This window comes from Carcharhinus amblyrhynchos, chromosome 15 (assembly GCF_965287045.1).
Source record: "Carcharhinus amblyrhynchos chromosome 15, sCarAmb.v2.hapA, whole genome shotgun sequence".
Classification (NCBI taxonomy): Eukaryota; Metazoa; Chordata; class Chondrichthyes; order Carcharhiniformes; family Carcharhinidae; genus Carcharhinus; species Carcharhinus amblyrhynchos.
Genome location: NC_137338.1, coordinates 9,483,538 through 9,505,921, shown reverse-complemented (window position 1 = coordinate 9,505,921; position 22,384 = coordinate 9,483,538). Strand labels below are relative to the sequence as shown.

The 22,384-nt window shown below is 42.6% G+C and overlaps 1 protein-coding gene across 2 annotated transcripts in view; it reads left to right on the top strand.

Moving 5' to 3' along the window:
* Positions 1–22,384, top strand: part of LOC145353057 (amyloid-beta precursor protein-like) — a 200,281-nt gene that overhangs the window by 85,063 nt on the left and 92,834 nt on the right. For both annotated transcript variants that reach the window (XM_080203396.1, XM_080203395.1), the window contains exon 3: positions 13,765–13,894. In XM_080203396.1, the coding sequence (XP_080059522.1) occupies positions 13,765–13,894 (130 nt within the window). The remainder of the gene's footprint in view (positions 1–13,764; positions 13,895–22,384) is intronic.

Here is a 22,384-nt window from a genome sequence, read left to right as displayed (position 1 = left end):
GACTTGCCTGAGTTTGCAAAACCTCACTCTCTGTGCTGTCTGGAGACAATACACATCTCTTTAACCTGTGATCAGTGCTCCTTCCACACACGTTGTCGGCCACTTTAGGACTTGAACAGCCGGTTGGGTGTAAAGATTCACATTCTAGTCAGTAATCTCTAAACTGTCTGTGCTTTATGTGCTCTGTCCGAGGCCAGAACTCTCCATTCATCTGACGAAGAGGGAGTCCCCTCGAAAGCTTGTGGGTTTACTATCAAATAAATCGGTTGGACTAAAACCTGGTGTTGTCAGGCTTTTTACTGTGTTTACCCCAGTCCAATACCGGCACATCCACACCAAAAAAAAACAGGCAGTGTACCTTGATGATTGTCGCCAGCTGTTTTGACATCCATCATTATGAAGTGCTTCAAAAGGTTAGTCATGGCACAGATCAACTCTGGCCTCCCAGATCCCTAGATCCAATCAGTTCACCTATAGCTGCAACAGGTCCACAGCAGATGCCATCCCTCTGGCCTGACATGCAACCTGGAACACTCCTATTATCAGACTCCTATTTATTGACTACAGTTTAGCCTCCGACACCATTTATTCCTACAAAATTCATCTCCAAACTCTGTGGCCTAGGTCTCAGCTCCTTGCTCTGCAACTGGATCCTAAACTCCGAACCCACAGACAGCAATCGTTAAGGATATACAATGGAACCTCTTCCGGGGTAATCCTCAACACCAGTGCCACACAAAGCTGTGTCCTCAGCCCCTTACTATGCGCTTCATAGACCTGTGACTGTGTGGCCAAATTCCCCTCCAACTCAATTTTCAAGTTTGCTGATGACACTACTGTAGTGAGTCAATGACCGAGTGGTGTTATCGTAGACTATTAATCCAGATACTCAACTAATGTTCGGGGGAGCCAAGTTTGAATCCTGCCACAGCAGGTGGTGGACTTTGACTTCAATAATAAAATATTTGAAATTAAGAATCTACTAATGATTGTGAAGCCATTGTTGATTGTCGGGGGAAAAAAACCCACCTTGTTCACTAATGTCATTTAGGAAGGAAATCTACCACCTTATCTGGTCTGACCTACATGTGACTCCAGAGCCACAGTAATGAGGTTGACTCTCAACTCGGGCAATAAATGCTGGCCAGCCAGCAATGCCCACATTCTACTGTGTGCAGTTTTGGTCCTCGTATTTGCAAAAGGATATATTAGCCTTGGAGGGAGTACAAAGAAGGTTCACCAAGCTGATACTGGAGGGGATTAGCTTATGAAGAGAGATTGAGTAGACTAGGTCTGTACTCATTAGCGTTTAGAAGGCTGAGGGGGGATCTTATAGAGATTTACAAGATAATGAAGGGGCTAGATAGGGTAGAGGTAGATTCTTCCTGCTTAGAAAGGATAGCAGAACTAGAGGGCACAGCCTCAAAATAAGGGGGGGAGCAGTTTAGAACGGAGTTGAGGAGTAACTTCTTCACTCAAAGGGTGGTGAATCTCTGGAATTCTCTGCCCATTGAAGTGGTGCAGGCTACCTCATTGAATATATTTAAGTCACGGGTGGATAGATTTCTGATAGACAAGGGAATTAAGGGTTATGGGGAGAAAGTGGGAAAGTGCAACTGATTCACTTCAGATAAGCCATGATCTTATTGAATGGCGGGGCAGGCTCAAAGGGCTAGATGGCCTATTCCTGCTCTTATTTCTTAGGTTCTTATGAATGAGTTTTTTTTAAAAATGAGACAAAGTACAAGAAAGAAATAGAGAATCTGGTGAAATGGTGCGATGACAATAATCTTTCCCTCAACATCAGTAAAATGAAGGAGATAGTCATTGACTTCAGGAAGCATAGTGAAGGACCTGCCTCTGTCAACATCAACGGGGATGAAGTGGAAATCAAGTTTTTGTGTGCAGATCACCAACAACTTGTCCTGGTCTTTTCGCACGTACGCTATGGTTAAGCCCACCAACGCCTCCACTTAGGAGGCTAAGGAAATTCAGCGTGTCCATTACAACACGCATCAATCTTTACAGATGCACCACAGAAAGCATCCTTTCTGGATGTATCACAACTTGGTATAGCTCCTGCTCTGACCAAGACTGCAAGAAACTACAAAGTGTTGTGAACGTTGCCCTGTCCATCATGCAAACCAGCCTTCCACCCATCTACACTTGTTGCTGCTCCGGAAAATCAGCCAGCATAATCAAGGACCTCACGCACCCCGCACATACTCTCTTCACTTTCTTCCATTAGGATAAAGATACAAAATTCTGAGGTCAAGTACCAACCGACTCAACAGCTTCTTCCCTGCTACCATCAGACTTTTGAATGGACCTACCTTATATTCAGTTGGCTATGACTGCAGCACTACATTCTGCAACCTCTTCTTTCTGGTATGGACGGTATGCTTTGTATAGAGCATAAACTTTTCACTGTATACCAATACATGTGACAATAATAAATCAAATCAACTGAGCTAAATGACTCCTGCATAGATCATTCAATTCTTGTGGCAAAATGTTCGCTGCCTCAAAAAGCTGCAGGGAAAGATTTTCCCATTCCATTTCCACACGTTAATGACATTCTTAAATTGAGAACTCCAAAATGCTGAATGCCTAACAAAAACCTAATTTTTCTTTGCTTTGTCACAACCATTAATAATTTTAAAATCTTGATTAAATCTCCTGCTCTGATCTATTGGAAATAGTCATGGTGACCTGCATTTGCTCCTGGTCTGGCAGTGCCTCAATTTTGAAATTCTCATCCTTATTTTTGGAACTCTTCCTGACCTCGTGCCTCCCTACCTGTGTAACCCTCTGCAACTCTCAGAATCTCTGCATTCCTTCAGCTCTGGCCTCCCTGGTCTTAACCTATCCACCATTGTTGCCAGTGCCTTCGGCTGCTTAGGCTTAAGCTTTAAATTTCCTCCCTGAATCTGTCTACCAATCTCCTCCTTTTAAGGCACTTCTTAAAATCTCTCTCTTTGACCAAACAATTGGCTCCTGCCACCTTGTGTGACTCGGTGTCAAATTTTCTTTTGATAAGACTTTGGCGCCTGGGGCATTTTATTAAGTTAAAGGCACTAAATCAGTGTAAACTTATGTAGTTTCCCTAGTACTATCCACTTGATTTGATTTGTTGTTGTCACATATATTGGTATATGGTGAAAAGTATTGTTTCTTGCAGGCTGTCCACACAAAGCATTCCATTCATGGAGTACATAGGGGAGAAGAAAATGAGAGAGCGTACAGAATTTAGTGTAATCCTCCTGAATCTGTGTACACTCTGTGGCTTTAATACCCTGTCTTCAAGGGGATGCTCTAGACCGCACTTCATAACTATTGTTGTGCATGAATTTATTGCTATGTTTTTATTCTGACATTCTATATCCATAAACTTACTGGCTTGAAGTTCCTTAGACATTTTCTGTATCCCTTAAATAATGGAGTCTTTACTGAAGGAGTAAATAGAAATATCTCAAAACCAAAGCGTTTGGTCTGAAATATCTCAAACCAAACCAAAACCAAGTGTGGGTGGTACGGTGGCACAATGGTTAGCATTGCTGCCTCACAGCACCAGGGACCCAGGTTCAGTTCCAGCCTTGGGTGACTTCCAAGTTCTGCCTCCGGCTGCGTGGGTTTCCTCTGGGTGCTTTGGTTTCCTCTCTCACTCCAAAGATATGCCTGTTAAGAGGATCAGCCATGCTAAATTGACCCGAGAGTCAAGGGGACAAGCAGGGTAAATACTTGGGGTTGTAGGGATAGTGTCTGGGTGGGATTGTTGTCAGTACAGGTTCAATGGCCAAGTGGCCTCGTTCTGCAACTGCAGGAATTCTATGATTCTACAATTCAAAAACATTATAATGAAGAACAAGTCTTGCTTGACCAAATTCATTATTCCCTATGTTAATCTACAAGGATTGCAGATGAATGTAATTTAGTAGATGTAATGTATCAAGATTTCCATAAAGCTTTCAATGAGGTAAATGACTAATAAGGATTAAGGTCAGACCGTGTGGAGTCAGGAGAAAAGCAGCAGAATGGGTAGGAGTAAAGTGTAGCTATTCAGAATGGCAAATGGTGGGAAGGGTCAGTATTGGGACTGCTAGTCGCTATTTATAATAATGATTGGAAATACATTTCCTGAGTAGGTTGGAGACAGATTCATTTGTGGCTTTCAGGAAGATTTGGCTAGCTGCATGAAAGTAAAGTATGTGCAGGGTGACAGGGAAAAGCTGCGCACCGGGACTGGCTGCTTTTCTCCAACAGGCAGCTGGTTAAAGGGCCAAATGGCAACTTCATTTCGCATTCTGTGCAATCAGAGGGCAGTGAATTTCTACAACTACTGCTCAGGATTTTCCTTTCCCCAAAATATCATCATGTGACACTCATTACATGCTATTCCAAATCTTTTCCCAAACTGTATGGCACTAATTACAAACTCTACAAAGTGTTCCTGATGTCTTGATGGCTAAACTTGGTCTTTGCTGAGTTAGCTGATCTCACTGAATCACGTTTATTTTTCTAGATTAAAAAAAATAGATTTATGTTTCTAATTCCACACATTGACCTTCTCTGTCAAATTTATACGTGGGCATTATTTCTCATGGATGTGATCCATCCCACAGTCACATCGCCAGCTTGGTGCTAAACATTGACAGCATCTGTGCATAACAAATGACCTCTTAAGCGGATGTTGATAGACTCCTGCATCCTGTGGAGGGAGAGACAGGCTCAAAAATCTGTCATGACATTTTATTTTTAATCTGGGTGTATGTATAATCTCCAGTTCTAGTCACAGTGGTTAGCACTGCTGCCTTAAGGCGCCAGGAACCCGGGTTCGATTCCCAGCTTAGGTTGTTGTGCGTGCAGAGTCTGCACACTCTCACCATGTCTGCGTGGGTTTCCTCCAGGTGCTCTGGTTTCCTTCCACAGTCTGAAAGACGTGCTGGTTAGGTGCATTGGCTATGCTAAACTCCCCCTCGGTGTACCCAAACAGACACTGGAGTGTGACAACTCAGGGATTTTCACAGTAACTTCATTGCAGTGTTAATGTAAGCCTACTTGTGACACTAATAAATAAAGTTTAATATATGTTCTCTTAGCCTTGTCATTTGTCGTACTTTACCCTTTTATGTATGTTTGAGATTTTTGCTTGTTAGGCTTATTTACAGTGCCTTGGCAATTATTATTGGAAATGAATAAACTGCAGCGTCAGTATCAAGTGCAGTGGCCCAGTTAATTTGGTTGTATTTAGAAGAACGATCAGGAGGATTTGGTTATTTTTAACTTTAATTGTGACCAGAAGACGTATGCAGGACTGGAAATGTGGGTGTTTTTATTGGGTCAGTTATGCTGCATATTTTACACACATTGGAACCTGTTTCAGCTTTGCCTCGCTCAGCAAATCCTGATGCATTCATCCAAATTCAGTTTAAATAAGCAACGAATAAAATGGTAAGCACTGAAGGATGTAATCTGACTTTATTTGCCTCTTGTAATATATTTTTTCATATGTTTTATTAAAATATTTCATATGTTTGAATGTTGAGATTTCTGCATTGCCCTGAGCTAAGAATGATGCAGTATAATTTGGGTCTGCTGACTTTGGGTCTGTAGTACTGAGCTAACTTTTTTAATGAATGCATCAGCAATTGAGCAGATTCCAAACTATCAGACTCCTATCCATGTGGCAAAATTCCAATCCAAGTCCATCACACTAGGTATATTACCTCAAAAGGGAAAGGTCGGGCTATCAAATCCAGTGCTCCCTCTGGATGACTGAAGAAATAAAAAAGAAAGTGTGCACAGATATAAGCTACAATTGTGAACCAGACAGAATATAGAACATTTAGGGGAGAGATGATTAAGCAAATAAGAGAAGCAAACAGAGTATGAAAAGAACCTGGCAGCTAACATAAAAGGAAATCCCAAAGTCTTCTACAGCATATAAATAGTAAAACGGTGATAAACAGGAGTGAGGTTGAAAGGGGGCCCAAAAGGAATTTACATATGAAGGCAGAAAATCATCATACAATCCCTACAGTGCAGAAAGAGGCCTGTTGAGTCTGCACTGGCTACAATCCCACCCAGGCCCTACCCCCACATCCCTACATATTTGCCCACTAATCCCTTTAACCTAAACATCTCAGGACAGTAAGGGGCAATTTTAGCATGGCCAGTCAACCTAACCTCCACATCTTTGGGCTGTGGGAAGAAACTGGAGCACCAGGAGGAAACCCATGCAGACACGAGGAGAATGTGCAAACTCCACGCAGACTGTGACCCAAGCTGGGAATTGAAGACAGAGGACATAGCTGATGTATTAAATGAATACTTTGCACCTGTTTTTACCAAGGAAGATGATGCTCCTCAGGCCATGGTAAGAGAAGAGGTAATTTAGAAACCTGAAAGGTTGATAATTGGAAAGTTGGTATTGGGTAGCTTATCTATACTTAAAGTCAATAAAGCATCGGGACCAAATGAAATGCACCTACAGACGCAGCAAGAAGTGAGTGGAAATTGCAGAGGCTTTGGCTGTAATGTTTTTAGGCTTCTGCAGACTTGGGGGTGGATGTTACCAGAGGACTGGAGAATTGCAAATTCTCTTGTTGCGCTGTTCAAAATAGAATGGAACACAGCCTTCTGCCCTATAACAAATCTGTGATTCAGCCTCAACTCATTCCATTTCCATTTGAACTTTCCTCCAGGGAGGATACTTCAAATGAGGAGGTCGAGTGGTTTGAGAAAGGGTGGGTTCTTACCTGGTTTTTGTTTAATGCACTGGGTATTGAAGCAGAACAGATTTCTACTTGAATGCTGTATGAGTAAGTACTTCAGGTGGTGAAACAGTGCTCCATTGTGCATTCATTTTATGTTGCTTAAAGATGATGGCCGGAGGGAGTAAATTTTTTGTGTGATAGCTAACTTCATTATGTAATGCAGGTGGAATGCAAGCCCCAGGGCTGCTGATAACTGGATGTAATTCAACTATTATGTATGATAAATATTTTTACATTTCGTGAAAAGGAAAGAGGATGGGGAGTCTCAGGCGTTTTGCAAAAGATGATTTAGCCATAATTTTAAACTATTCTAGTGAAAATGGTTCCGTTGCAAACAGTGGGTATTGATCGAGATTAGTGCTGAGAGATTGTTTTCTGCTGAGTGGAGAATCTAAAACATGGGGGCACACAGTCTGGAGAATGATCTGTGGACAAGGGGCCAATATTCTAACATGTTTAGGGCAAGGTAAGGGAGAATGGCAGCCCCTTATGGAATTGTACTTGAGCGCTTTTGTCAGAGGGAGTTATTACATTTAAAGCATTATGTAAATAGCTGGAGGAGGGGTGAGAAAAATCCTGTTGCAGTGAACAATTAGTACCATGGTGACATTTGACAATCTGGTATTCTACACATGATAGGCTTTATAGCAGCATTAGGGATACAGTAACATAGTGGTTAGATTAGTAGTCTAGTAATCCCAAGGCCTGGACTAATGAGCAGAAAACAAGCTCCAACCATGGATGAAGTTAAATCCAATTATTTGAATAAAATATGGTATAAAAAAAGTAATATCAGTAATAGTAACCCTCTGAGCCTGTTCCGCCATTCATTTTGATCATGGCTGATCATCAAATTTGATATCCTGATCCTGTCGTTTCTGCCCCCCACCCCTCCTCCTGCCCCGCGCCCCCCTCCCTCCCAATTTCCCTAATCCCTTTATTTGGTTTTGGAGCAAGCAAGGAGATGGATTTGGGTTTGCCTGGTCCACTCTGCGCATTGGCTTTGTAACTTTAAGAATGGAGTAACAGTTTTTTTAAAAACAACTTTCTGAAGTGGCCTGGCAGGAAGGTGGCTTGCCACCACTTTCAGAAAGGACAGTATAAGATGGGCAAACAAAGTGCTGGTCTTACCAGCATTATTCACATCCTGTAAATGCATTTTTACAAAGATAGGCATGACAACATGGTCTTGTTACTTCTCAGCTTCCTCAGAATTTATCCCTGTGATCTGCACAAAGGAGGAGTTGGGCAGGTAGGAGTTGACTTAACATACCAAATTTCAATCTTATTTGTTTTTGTCTCAAGTTCTCTAGAACGGCTGGACTTGTTTTACATCTAAACTCTAGCAGTTCTTGACCTTTTCTTTTCATGCGCTCCATTGTGCTTCTAAGTAGAAAACAAAATAATTTGTACTGTACAATGCTGAAGTATCTCTGTGGAGTGTATTTAGCTTACAGGGACTAAATTCATCAGACCAAGCTACAAAGTTTTGAGCATTTGATCTTTTCAGTTCCACGGCTGCATGTATTAAAATATAGTCAACATTGAAAATGTTCAGCTGGATTACACAAGAACACCAGAAATGGGAATAGATCATATGGCCCATCTAGCCTGCTCTGCTATTCAGTATGATCATGACTGATCTTGGGCTTTCATTCTATTTTCCACCTGCTCCCCATATCTTTTAATTCCCTGAGATACTAAAATATCTGTCTGTCCAAGCCTTAAATGTATTCAATGATGGAGCATCCACAGCCCTCGAGGGTAGAGAATTTCAGATAATCACAATACTTCGAGTCAATTAATTTTTCATCATCTCAGTCCTAAATGATTGGCCCCTTCTCCAGAGACTATGCCTCCATGTTTTAGATTCTCCACCCAGCAGAAACAATCTCGCAGCATCATCACTATCAATACCCTTCAGAATTTTGTATCTTGCAATGAGATTGTGTCTCGATCTTCTAGACTGCAGAGAATATAAGCCCAATTTACTCAGCCTGTCTTCATAGAAGAACTCCTCATACCAGTGAGTCTTCTGCACTGCCTCTAATGCAAATATATCCTTAAAAGTGGGGCAAAAACTGCAGACAGAGGGTGCGATCTTGACCCCAGGCTCACCCTGCATGGGCCTGCCAGTGGGGGCACAAAATCCAGAGCAAATGGGAAATCATGAATTTCACCGGGGAGATCGCGATTTCTGGCTTCCCCGCTCATTGCTGGTGACCCGTCCATAATCAGCAAGAACCTTTTATTGCATTATAATAAATTTGAGCCTAATTATCTAGGCCCTTCGCTGCATTATCTACCTCACTAAATATTCAGGGGATTTAATAGTTTGCCGGGTGTTAACGATGGGAAGGTGGTAGGAGTGGAGGGTCTCAATGACATTGTTGTTACTAGAGAGGTGGTGCTCGACAGACTGGAGGGACTGATTGTGGACAAGTCCCCAGGACCGGATGGAATGCATCCGAGGGTTCTGAAAGAAATGGCGGAGGTGATAGTGGATGCCTTGGTGGTTTTTTTCCAGACGTCGCTGGATTCCGGGGAAGTGCTGGAAGATTGGAAAGTGGCTAATGTTACGCCGTTGTTTAAGAAGGGTGCCAGGCAAAAGGCAGGGAATTATAGGCCGGTTAGTTTAACGTCTGTTGTAGGTAAAATGTTAGAATCCATCATCAAGGAGGAAATAGCGAAGCGTCTTGAGGGGAATTGCTTGATAGAGCAGACGCAGCACGGTTTCGTTAAGGGGAAGTCGTGTCTGACAAATTTATTGGAGTTCTATGAGGATGTGTCTAGGGCGGTGGATAGAGGAGAGCCGGTGGATGTGTTCTGTCTTGATTTTCAGAAGGCGTTTGACAAGGTACCTCACAGGTTATTGCAGAAGGTAAGGGGGCATGGAGTTGGGGGTAGGGTGTTAGCGTGGATAGAGGAATGGTTGTCAAATAGGCAGAGAGTGGGGGTTAATGGGTGCTATTCGGATTGGCGGTTGGTGACTAGTGGAGTGCCCCAGGGGTCGGTGCTGGGGCCTCAGCTATTTACCATTTATATAGATGATCTGGAGGAGGGAACCAAGTGTATGGTGTCGAAATTTGCTGATGACACCAAGATTGGGGGAACGGCAAATTGCGCGGAGGGTGTGGAGAGTCTGCAGAAGGATCTAGATAGACTGGGTGAATGGGCCAGGAAACGGCAAATGGAATTTAATGTTGGCAAGTGCGAGGTGGTCCACTTTGGTAGGAATAATGGTAGGAAGGACTATTTCTTACGTGGCGAAAAGCTGCAGCAGGCGACGGTGCAGAGGGACCTCGGGGTCCTTGTGCATGAGTCGCAAAAACCCAGCCTGCAGGTGCAGCAGGTGGTCAGGAAAGCTAATGGGATGCTGGCCTTCATAGCGAGGGGGATTGAATATAAAAGTAGGGAGGTCTTGCTGCGGCTGTATAGGGCATTGGTGAGGCCGCAGCTGGAGTACTGTGTGCAGTTTTGGTCGCCGCACTTACGCAAGGATATTTTGGCCTTGGAGGGAGTGCAGAGGAGGTTTACTAGGCTGATACCAGAGTTGAGGGGGTTGAGCTGTGAGGAGAGGCTGAATAAACCAGGCTTGTACTCTTTAGAGTTTAGAAGAATGAGGGGAGATCTCATTGAGACGTATAAGATGATGAAAGGGATGGATAGGATAGAGGTGGAGAGACTCTTCCCGCTCAAAGGACAGTAGGACTAGGGGGCACAGCCTCAAGATAAAGGGGGGGGGGGGGGTTAGAACGGAGTTGAGGAGGAACTTCTTCACTCAAAGGGTGGTGAATCTCTGGAATTCTCTGCCCATTGAGGTGGTGGAGGCTACTTCTTAAATATTTTTAAGACGCGGGTTGATGGGCTTTTGATAAGTGAGGAGATTAAGGGTTATGGGGAGAGGGCGGGAATGTGGAACTGAGCCACGACAGATCAGCCATGATCTTATTGAATGGCGGGGCAGGCTCGAAGGGCTAGATGGCCGACTCCTGCTCCTATTTCTTATGTTCTTATTTGATAGAATAAACCTGTTCAGGGGATCCCTTCAGGAGCATAGAAGTACGTATAACCCCTGGGAGAGAGTGGCATGGAAACTTCATTCTCCATGGCAGCCTTCACGACACACAGTGCAGAGTCGCTGAGCAGAGACTGATGGCCAAGATCCGCACATATGAGGACAGTCTCAACCGGGATCTTGGGTTCATGTTGCGCTATCTGTAATCCCCAGGACTTGCCTGGGTTTGCAAAACCTCACTTACTGTACTGTCTGGAGACAATACACATCTCTTTAACCTATGCCTAATGCTCTTTCCACTCACAGTCTGCATGTTTAAGAGTTGTATAGCAGGTTAGTTGTGAAGACTCGCATTCTAATCAGTAATCTGTAAACTGTGTGTGCTATTATATGCTCTGTCTGAGGCCAGAACTCTCCATTCACCTGACGAAGGGGCAAACCCCGAAAGCTTGAGTTTACTATCAGACAGATTGGTTGGACTTTAACCTGCTGTTGTGAGACTTCTTACTGAGAGTGCATGATCAAGCAGTGCCCTGACACAGATTGGTACTGGCAGTTTGACAGTGCTGGGGCGGGTCCTAATGGGTGCTCCATGGGAGGGAGCTCATTTATTTGTGGAGGGGTGCGGTCAAAATGTTGACAATGAATGTCTGGGGGGAGGAATGGTGGAAGAGGTTGGGGGAAAGTGTCAGCAATGATTGTCTGGAGGTGGAGGGGGAGGTGGTGGGGTGAGAATGTCGGTGATTGTGGGGGAGAGTGAGGGGGGATGAGGTGCAGCTTATTTATATTCCTGTTTGAGATGACACCCAATATCTGAGGAGCTTGTTGCTGATTGAGACCCCAACTTGCCAGATTGTTAGCGTGAAAAGGGCCCGTTGATTTTTATTCTTTAAGGAGGCTCAAAATCCACAGAAAACACTGAAGGATCATCCAGACTTGAAATGTACACTGTATTCTCTCTTCATAGAAACTGTCTCACCTGCTGAGATTTTCCAGCATTTTCTGTTTGAGTTGACTCATTCTAATCTTCATATGCTTTTGTAAGTATGCATGATTTCAATTGACTTGGAGAAAAGGTGTTTAAAAAAAAAATCAGCCAAACAAACATTATATGCGAACATTGATGTGAAAATGTGTTTTTCCAGATTTTAAATGCAAGTTTTGACAATTGCACTTGCAGGAAGTATTCATAAAACAGCAGTAATGCGATGAAGTAAAATTGACATAAAGGATTGCTTCATTCTGTTCACTTTTTTGAACATGCAGAAAGCGAAGACTTAGTAGAAATGCAGCTTGGACTAATGGAATAAAATCTCTTATCTATAAGCGTACATACTCAATATGAGTAAGCTTTAACCCAGTTTCCATGGGTCCAGAACACTTCTACACATATATCAGAACAAAGTGAATGAGTGCTCAAAACAAAGTACTGGAAAGTGGAAAGACCATTAGCACAGTAAAAATTGCTTTAAGTTGGAGCAAGGTTTTCATGGAATGATGAATCTTCATTTTTATATCAAATTCATGCTATAACGGACCTCATAGCCCTTGATACCACATGACCCAAGGAAACCTGTGAAAGGAATATGTTGAATGGGTAGAGATGGTTACAGGCCGTGAAATACAATGTTAAAGGAAGGTTTCTTAGACCTTAAAGATGGATGTGAATGTTCTACTGGGGTCTGAGAGGCTGTTCTTATTAACGATAGTAGTCAGCGCTATTGCCTTACAGCGCCAGGGACCTGTGGTCAACTCCCAGCTACATGCATAGATTTGCTGGGCACAGAATTGAGGGAAGAATATTGAAAATCAGAGTGGATATTGCAGATCATAATTTTAAAAGGGCATAGATTAGCAAAGTAGGAAAGTGATCAAGTGGTGACCTTAAATTATTAAGTGTTGTGATAAAGTAAATAATTCTTTTCCCTGACAAGATGATAATGAAGGGCGAAACTTAAAGTTGCAAGTAAAATGGCAGTTAAGAGAAAATGCAACACAAACTGCATCTACCACGAAGTATTAAGAGAATTAAACAGTTGCTTTCAAAATAGGACACGAGTAGGAGTTTAAAGTTTATTTATTAGTGTCACAAGTAGGCTTGCAATAACACTGCAGTGAAGTGTTATGAAAATCCCCTAGTCGCCACAGTCCGGCACCTATTCAAGTACACTGAGGGAGAATTTAGCGTGGTCAGTGCACCTTACCAGCACGTCTTTCGGACAATGGGAGGAAACCTGAGCACTCGGAGGAAACCCGTGCACACGAGGGAAGAATGTGCAGATTCCGCATAGACAGTGGCCCAAGCTGGAAATCGAATCCGGGTCCCTGACGCTGTGGGGCAATAGTGCTAACCACTGTGCCACCATACTGCTCTGATTAGGTTAAGAATGAGATTAGGTTAAGTGGTACATGATAGACTAAATAAATGTTTGTCGTTTCCCTCAAAGTTTCTTTACCTGTAACTGACTCCACATTTAATAAAGACTGTACTATAATTCCACGTGCAAAAGCTGATGATCAGGATGGAAATTATTTCTACAGTAATGATTTTCCACTTCAAATTAAATCTAAGATGTCATTATTACTAAGTGATGTGAAACTTTGTTCTAATTGTGATATCAGTGAAATTGAATGCATTTTATTTTCAATCGATTACCCAGAATTCATAATTGTTTCCCTGCAAATCCAGGAATATAGAGTATGTTTAGTTTTATTGATCCTCAGACATATGTAGCCTACCAGATCATTTTTGCCAGGGAGCAGTTGTCACTGACAACTTGCGCTTCAAGAGCAGAGTTGCTTCCGAGTGTTTAAGATCCTGCACTCTGTCAAAGAATCAGTGACAATGAAAATTGCATATTCAACAATTCAAAGATGAACGTTGTGACTAGAATGCTGCCTGAAACAAGGCTACAGAATTCAATGCTGTTACTTTTGGTTTGTGCTTATGATTCTTTTTTCCTCTCCTAGGTTTATCCTGATCTGCAAATAATGAATGTTGTTGAGGCCAATCAACCTGTCACAATACAGAACTGGTGCAAAAAGGGCCGTAAGCAATGTAAAGGTCACCCTCACATTGTGATTCCATACAGATGTTTGGGTATGTGTGTTGTTACCTTTTATTTCAAGGACCTTATTCTAATAATTGTTTATATTTCTCATGTCCTAAGTGTTCCACATTGCATTCTCTGGGAAATTTTTCTCTGAAAATTAATTTATGCTTTGAACGTTCTCTGCTCTAAGTGCTGCTCACAAAATGTAACCTAATTAGCACGTTCATAGCCTCCAGCTACAGTGGAAGCAATCAGTTAAGAATATGGTGCACCACTTCTTGTTAACATCAATTTCATCTCATTCTGCACTAAAGTAATTTTAATACTTTTGCACGAGGCAAGGTATTCTCAAGTCTAGTGCTTCTTGAAGTACTGTTCCATTTTTGTTCAGCCTTTTCTCTCATTTATTGTGCTTAAAATTTTCTCCTGTTTCTTTTAATGAGAATCCTCCAAAGTTTGTCTCTGATGTAGGTGTCACTATTTCTCTCAGCAGCAATTCACCACCTGCTGTGGCTATGTATAAAAAAAGGTCAGTCCTACTGCTTCAAGCACTCAGGACATCTGTTCTTCCCATTCCCCTTTCTGTTTTTTTTCACTGAAATACCCTATCCTAGCACTTCTTTCCTGACCCTTCAAAGACACTTTGGAATTAAAGTTGAAAGTTATAAGTTAAAATTTATTTATTAGTCACAAATAGGTTTATATTAATACTGCAATGAAGTTACTGTGAAATTCCCTTAGGCGCCACATTCCGACACCAGTTTAGGTCAATGCACCTACTCAGCACATCTTTCGGACTGTGGGAGGAAACCGGAGCACCTGGAGGAAACCCGTGCAGACACGGGAGAACATGCAAACTCCACACAGACAGTGACCCAAGCCGGGAGTCAAACCCTGGCGCTGAGAGGCACCAGTGCTAACCATGGAGTTGGGGGTAGGGTGTTAGCATGGATGGAGGATTGGTTGTCAAATAGGAGGCAGAGAGTGGGGGTCAACGGGTGCTATTCGGATTGGCGGATGGTGACTAGTGGAGTGCCCCAGGGGTCGGTGCTGGGGCCTCAGCTATTTACCATTTATATAGATGATCTGGAGGAGGGAACCGAGTGTAGGGTGTCGAAATTTGCTGATGACACCAAGATTGGTGGAACGGCAAATTGTGCGGAGGGTGTGGAGAGTCTACAGAAGGATCTAGATAGGCTGGGCGAATGGGCCAGGAAATGGCAAATGGAATTTAATGTTGGCAAGTGCGAGGTGGTCCACTTTGGTAGGAATAATGGTAGGAAGGATTATTACTTACGTGGAGAAAAACTGCAGCAGGCGACGGTGCAGAGGGACCTTAGGGTCCTTATGCATGAGTCGCAAAAACCCAGCTTGCAGGTGCAGCAGGTGATCAGGAAGGCAAATGGGATGCTGGCCTTCATAGCGAGGGGGATTGAATATAAAAGTAGGGAGGTCTTGCTGCAGCTGTATAGGGCATTGGTGAGGCCGCAGCTGGAGTACTGTGTGCAGTTTTGGTCGCCGTACTTACACAAGGATATTTTGGCCTTGGAGGGAGTGCAGAGGAGGTTTACTAGGCTGATACCGGAGTTGAGGGGGTTGAACTATGAGGAGAGGCTGAATAAACTAGGCTTGTACTCGTTAGAGTTTAGAAGAATGAGGGGAGATCTCATTGAGACGTATAAGATGATGAAAGGGATGGATAGGATAGAGGTGGAGAGACTCTTCCCGCTCAAAGGATAGTAGGACTAGGGGGCACAGCCTCAAGATAAAGGGAGGGGCGGTTTAGAACGGAGTTGAGGAAGAACTTCTTCACTCAAAGGGTGGTGAATCTCTGGAATTCTCTGCCCGTTGAAGTGGTGGAGGCTACCTCGCTAAATATTTTTAAGACGTGGGTTGATGGGTTTTTGATAAGAGAGGGGATTAAGGGTTATGGGGAGAGGGCGGGAATGTGGAACTGAGCCACGACAGATCAGCCATGATCTTGTTGAACGGCGGGGCAGGCTCGAAGGGCTAGATGGCCCACTCCTGTTTCTTATTACACCACTGTGCCACCCCATTATTATACTTGGAACAAATCTTCAGAGTGGCTGTGGTGCTTTTCCTGAGACCACAGTTCCATCAACTGTTTTGTATCACTGAGCTGATTGAGGCGGGAGGCACAGTAGTTAGCACTGATGCCTCACAGCGCCAGGGACCTGGATTCAATTTCTGGCTTGGGTCACTGTCTGTGCGGAATCTGGACGTTCTCCCCATGTCTGCATGGGTTTCCTCTGAGTGCTCTGGTTTCCTCCCACGGTCCAAAGGTGTGCTAGTTAGGTGCATTAGCCACGCTAAATTCTCCTTATGTACCCACAGGTGTCAGAGTGTTGTGACTAGGGGATTTTCACAGTAACTTCATTGTAGTGTTAATGTAAGCCTATTTGTGATACTGATAAGTAAATTTAAACTGAACATCTTGCTTTAGTTACATAAAGAAATTTGCATACTTCATACAGTGAAGCTAGACATTGATCGCTATGCAACTGAAATGACAAGGTATGTTTTTGACCAATTATTACTACAGTTGTGTATTAAGTTAACTTAAGCTGGAGGAAGCCTACTACAAAGCTTTGTAAGGAAGAAATTGAAAGCTTTCTATTTCATCTCGTACAATCGAGATCCCTAACAAATAACCCACCTTCAATGAGAAGCTTGGAAGCTGCATTCAGTCTGTGGGCTGTAATTTAGCATTAGAGCTGGTATCATGACGGTGAAGATACTAAAGTTTGGTGATTTTTTTTCTGGGATGGTGAGAACAGCAAGCGTTGTAAGACAATTCATTCTGACCTCTCTCAGAAGCCTAGTAATATCCTTCTAACCTTCCCCTGTTTAAGCTGAGTGAAACATATTTTAATTTAGAGAGCGGAAGTGCACTCTCCCCTTCTCTTTCCATCCTCATGCCACTAAGATTCAGCACAACTCCATATCTAATCTCAAGGCATTTCGCAATCCCCACAGCCATAGTAATAGCTATGTGTCAGAGATCAAAAGTTCAGGGTAGGGTGAGAAATGACAGCTGGAAAAGCAATATCAAGAGGGAGCAAGCTTTATCAGGTCAAAGGCCAATGACATGTGGCATGCAACAGTTTGCCTTTCTTTCTGTCACCATTGAGAGTCGCACCTTTTTTGTCAACATTACTAATTGCTGCTAGGGCAACAAAATACTTTTGTGAGACGAGAATAAAATGACTGCAAAGATAAGTGAAGTATTACAAATTAAAATCCCCTGCAGTGAAGTAAAGCAAAGATTTTTATATCAAAATGTTCTACTTGCATGTAATTTATAAATTCTAATAACAAAAATACGGATTTAATCTTTTACCAACAGAAGGAAATAAACCAGTCATCACTAGCATTTTTATTATCTCTTCTATTGACCTGTACAGCTTGGCTGAGCTTTTCCCCTCAATTGAACTGTTCTTCAAGGCAAAAGACAAAATTCCATCAAATATTTGAGCGCCGTACTTACGCAAGGATATTTTGGCCTTGGAGGGAGTGCAGAGGAGGTTTACTAGGCTGATACCGGAGTTGAGGGGGTTGAGCTATGAGGAGAGGCTGAATAAACTAGGCTTGTACTCGTTAGAGTTTAGAAGAATGAGGGGAGATCTCATTGAGACGTATAAGATGATGAATGGGATGGATAGGATAGAGGTGGAGAGACTCTTCCCGCTCAGGAAGGATAGTAGGACTAGGGGGCACAGCCTCAAGATAAAGGGGGGGCGGTTTAGAACGGAGTTGAAGAACTTTTTCACTCAAAGGGTGGTGAATCTCTGGAATTCTCTGCCCGTTGAAGTGGTGGAGGCTACCTCGCTAAATATTTTTAAGACGCGGGTTGATGGGTTTTTGATAAGAGAGGGGATTAAGGGTTATGGGGGGAGGGCGGGAATGTGGAACTGAGCCACGACAGATCAGCCATGATCTTATTGAATGGCGGGGCAGGCTCGAAGGGCTAGATGGCCTACTCCTGCTCCTATTTCTTATGTTCTTAATAGAATCAAGTTTCTGCAATCCTTTACATTCATTAAAAACAGAGAATGGCTACAGCACAGAAGGCCAGTACCTGCTGCTCTCTGCAGGGGCAATTCAGTTAGTCCCACTCTCCCACCTTTCTCCAAAGACTTGCAACTTTTTTCACTTCAGATAGTTATTCACTTCTTAAAGACACCGCATTGCTCGGCAGTCCATTTCAGATCCTAAACGTTTTCTATTTAAATATTTTCCCGCACTTCACTGCTGCTATTGTCAATCGTATTAAATCCTTGTACTCTTGATTTATTGATCCTTCTGCCAATGGGAACAGTTTCCCTTTTACCTCTTCAATCCAGAGGACTCATGATTTTGCACACCTCATGACCTTGTTAAGGAATACAGTCCCAGCTTCTCCAGTCTAGCCACGTGACTTGTTGTAGATAGAAGGGATTTCACACTCAGAAAACTTTCCTTCACCTTTTCTTTAATGGTTCACGTCCGTCCTAAAGAGTGATGCCAGTAGGTTGCACTATTGCAGTTGTGGCCAGAGCAGTGCTTTTTAAACGTTTGCCTTAACTTCCTTGTTTTTGTACTCTTGTATCTCATTTATAAATTTAATTGGATTGGTTTTTTGCAAATTTCATCTTTAGTGAAAGACAAATATATTCAAGTGGAAGCTTGGACAAATTTACTGCTCAAAAGTAGGGAATTTTACACCAGAATGCCAATTTGTGCCCAAGGGGGAATCTCTATTCCTGTGTCTTTTTTGAGGTTGTATAAATAATTTTTTCGATAACCAGTGACTGGGAGTATTTTAATGAACCTGGCTAATTAAAAAGCCCACAACGTTGCATTGCTTAACATGGTTGCCTTAGCACACAGCTGTTCATTGAGATGAACTAATGAGGATTTGTGTGCATATACTGTGTATTGCCTGTTTGCTCCATTCTAAAGTTGCCATACGTTGTTAATAGATTAGGTAGTGGATCATCCGTTTTGTTTTATTCATTCAAGTGATGAGTCAAAGGTTTTGCTGACTAGGCTAGCACTAATTGCTCTTGAGAAGGTATCGTGGGCAGCATTCTTGAACTGCTGCAGTCCATGTGCTGTAGGTACACCACAGTAGTTAAGGAGTTCGAGGGTTTTCACCCAGCAGCAGTGAAGGAACAGCAATTATTTTCCAAGTCAGGCTGCCGAATGGCCTTCAGGAGAACTTCAAGGTGATGGTATCCCCATGTATCTGCTGCTTTTGTCCTAAATGGTGGTGGTGATAAGTTTTGAAAATGCTGTCTAAGGAGCCTTTTCCTCATTTTGCTTTTCATCTCCCTACCCTCCACCATCATCCAAAAATATATCATTCATTAGACAATTCCAGGTTGGATGTACAAGTAGAATCCCCACGGTGCAGAAAGAGGCCATTCGACCCATTGAGCCCGCACCGACTCTCTGAAAGAGCATCGCACCATTGGCTGCGTTAATCAACATGTTTGTGCACATGTTATGGGATGTGCCAAAATGGTTACAAATCACATGATATGAAAGTGCAATGGCAAATTCTGTCCACAAATCAAGGTGTAATGTGGTTCTGAGCTACTCTGCCTTCTCCAGCTCTACCATCCAGAGGAACAAAGACAGCATGTGCATGGCAGCATCACTGTTGCAAGTTCCCCTCCAAGTCACAAACCATCCTCACCTGGAAATATATGTAGTTCCTTTAATGCCACCGGTTCAAAATCCTGAAACTCCTTCCCTATTAGCACTGCGGCTAGCACTGCTGCTTTACAGCACCAAACATCTGTGTTCGATTCCTGGCTCTGGTCACTCTGGAGTCTGCACATTCTGCCCGTGTCTGTGTGGACTTCCTCCGGCTGCTCCAGTTTCTTCCCATAGTCTGAAAGACATGCTGATTAGGTGCATTGGCCATGCTAAATTCTCCTTCAGTGTACCTGAACTGGTGCCAGCATGTGGCCACTGGGGGATTATCACAGTAACTTTAATGCATGACACTAATAAATAACCAAAAGAGAAAATACTTGGAATCACACATGAGAATTGGGTCAAGGTGAGGACAAGCCACTCTAAAGAATGCAGCAATCCTGCCTATGAAATGTACTTGCACCCAGTATAGTTAGGTCATTCTGCTTTTTAGCTCCTTACTTCGTCAAAGTATTCTGCTTTGAAAGAGCTTCAACAACAGTATAAGGAGTTCAACCAAGATAAGGTTGAAATGGTCTCATTTAGCTTTCAAAGAATCTACTGCATTTTATTCTTTCTATGCTACCCTTCTCTTGCGTCATTTCGTTACCTGACACCGCATGAACTTTGCAGATATCACAAAGCTCTGCTGTTTAAGCTATGAACAAAGTCTTTATGCCTTTTGACCCTTTCAGAGGTGCAATTTCTCAGTTAAAAGTGTAGCCGTTTGTTAATTGTTCCCTAAACAACGCCAGTCATGTTGAAATCAGAAATTGTCATCCAAGTCTTTGGAACTTATCCATGTCGATTGGACAAAATGGATGTTTGAGGTTCACACTTGCTTCCACAGGTCACTTAACAAATTGCTTCATGTATTAGTTGATTATTGAGACAATTGTCTTCATCTCTACAACATGCAAACATTAATGGTTTTCAATAACTCTCTCTCCTGCCCTTTAATTGTTTGTTAGAAGTTGTCAGATAGTGATAATCAATGGAAATAATGATCGGCAAGTGTTTCTGTTAATATATTCCCAGCACATTATAAGACCAGATCAAAGCTGTTATTAAGAATTAATTATAAAATAAATCACGCTTCATGGAATCAAAGATTTACGGTACAGGAGAAGGCCATTGAGCCTATCATGACTGTGCCAGCTGGAAAAGGGCTTTCAAGCCTAATCCCATGTTCTGCCTCTTAAGCCAAAGCCCTGTAAGCGTCTTGTGTGTTTATTAAAATGTGGTGAAAGCTTCTGCTTCTACCACCCTTTCAAGCAGCTAGTTCCGGAACCCTTCCAGCCCTGGGTTTAAAAAAATACTCTAATTTTCTTCTAATGCTTCTACCAATTACTTTAAATCTAGTTTGTGCATGTCCAGTCTGCCAAAATCTGCAAATTCTTTTCAGGCTGATATGAAAAATGAAACTTGTAGGATGCCCTGTTTTGAAAATCTTTTATAAACAGTATACAGAAATCTGACAGCTGCTGAACTTCACGCTTAACTGAACCTAAACATTTAAGGAAATGTTACACTAATAATGTTATTTTGATAACAGGAATTGGCTACTCCTGCAGCTGACAATTGTAGAACACCTGACCTCAGTACCAACCAAGACCTACCTTGTTTTAAAAGGTTATTCTATAATGCTTTTGTGCAGACTCATTTAGAGTTCTGTGTTTGGACTCGTAGAATGAAGCAAGAAGTCATTAGTTTCAGGTGCCTGTTTGAACATATACTTCCAAGTTTGTTGTTGAACCTTTCTGTGATTTTCAAAGCTTTAACCCAACCTTTTGGTTCTGCAATTTTGAGTCATTTGGCTCCAACAGATCTACAAATTTGAACAGATTTGTGCACTGAGCCAAGTTTGGTGCTGTTCTACTTTCTAAACAGATGCTTCTAAACTGCTTGACTCCTTGTGGATTGCATTTGCACACAAAGTGGGTGTCCTCTGGCCTTGCACACAGTTATTAAGTTTTGTCAGCCTATTGACAGTAATCTAGCTCACCTTTCACAAGGCATCGCCGCCAATTCCAATCTTGACTTCAAATCTTTTGCACTCAGCAAGGAACACGATCTGATCATCAGTGGGAACAGTTGCTGATTCCTCGTTATTTTCCCCACTCGAGTCATTGCATCTCAATCCACACGAGGTTTGCTGACCTGAAATTCAGTACTATTAAATGATTTTACCTGTTGAGTTATCAGGAGCATTTTTTGTCATGTTAATGAATCACCAACAAGTGTAAATGTTTAATGTAGGGATATCAATAACACAATAAATTATCCCTGATCACTGTTAGGTAGACAATATGCTGCAGGAAAGGATGTCTTGAGGCATGGTGTATTGGCAAGACTATGCACATGCTACGACAATGGATGAATGGCCACCGCTCAACAATCACCAGCTAAGAGTGTTCCCTTCCTGTTGGGGAACACTTCAGCAGTCAAGGGCACTCAGCCTCTGATCTTCGGGTGAGCATTCTCCAAGGCGACCTTCAAGACATACAACAAAATTGCCCAGCAGAAACTGATAGCCAAGTTCTGCACATGAGGATGGCCTCAGCCAGGATCTTGGGTTCATGTCACGCACTCTGTAACCCCCACAACTTGCCTGGCCTTGCAAAATCTAATTAACTGTCCCGGCTTGAGACAATTCACACCTGTTTAACCTGTGCTTAACCCCCTCCGCTCACATTGTCTGCACCTGTAAAGTCTTGATTACCTGTAAAAACTCGCATTCCAACCATTATCTTGTAATTGAGTTTGTGCCTTTATATGTCAAGTTTGTCTCTATATATGCCTTGTATGTGAAAGAAATCCTGCATTCACCTGAT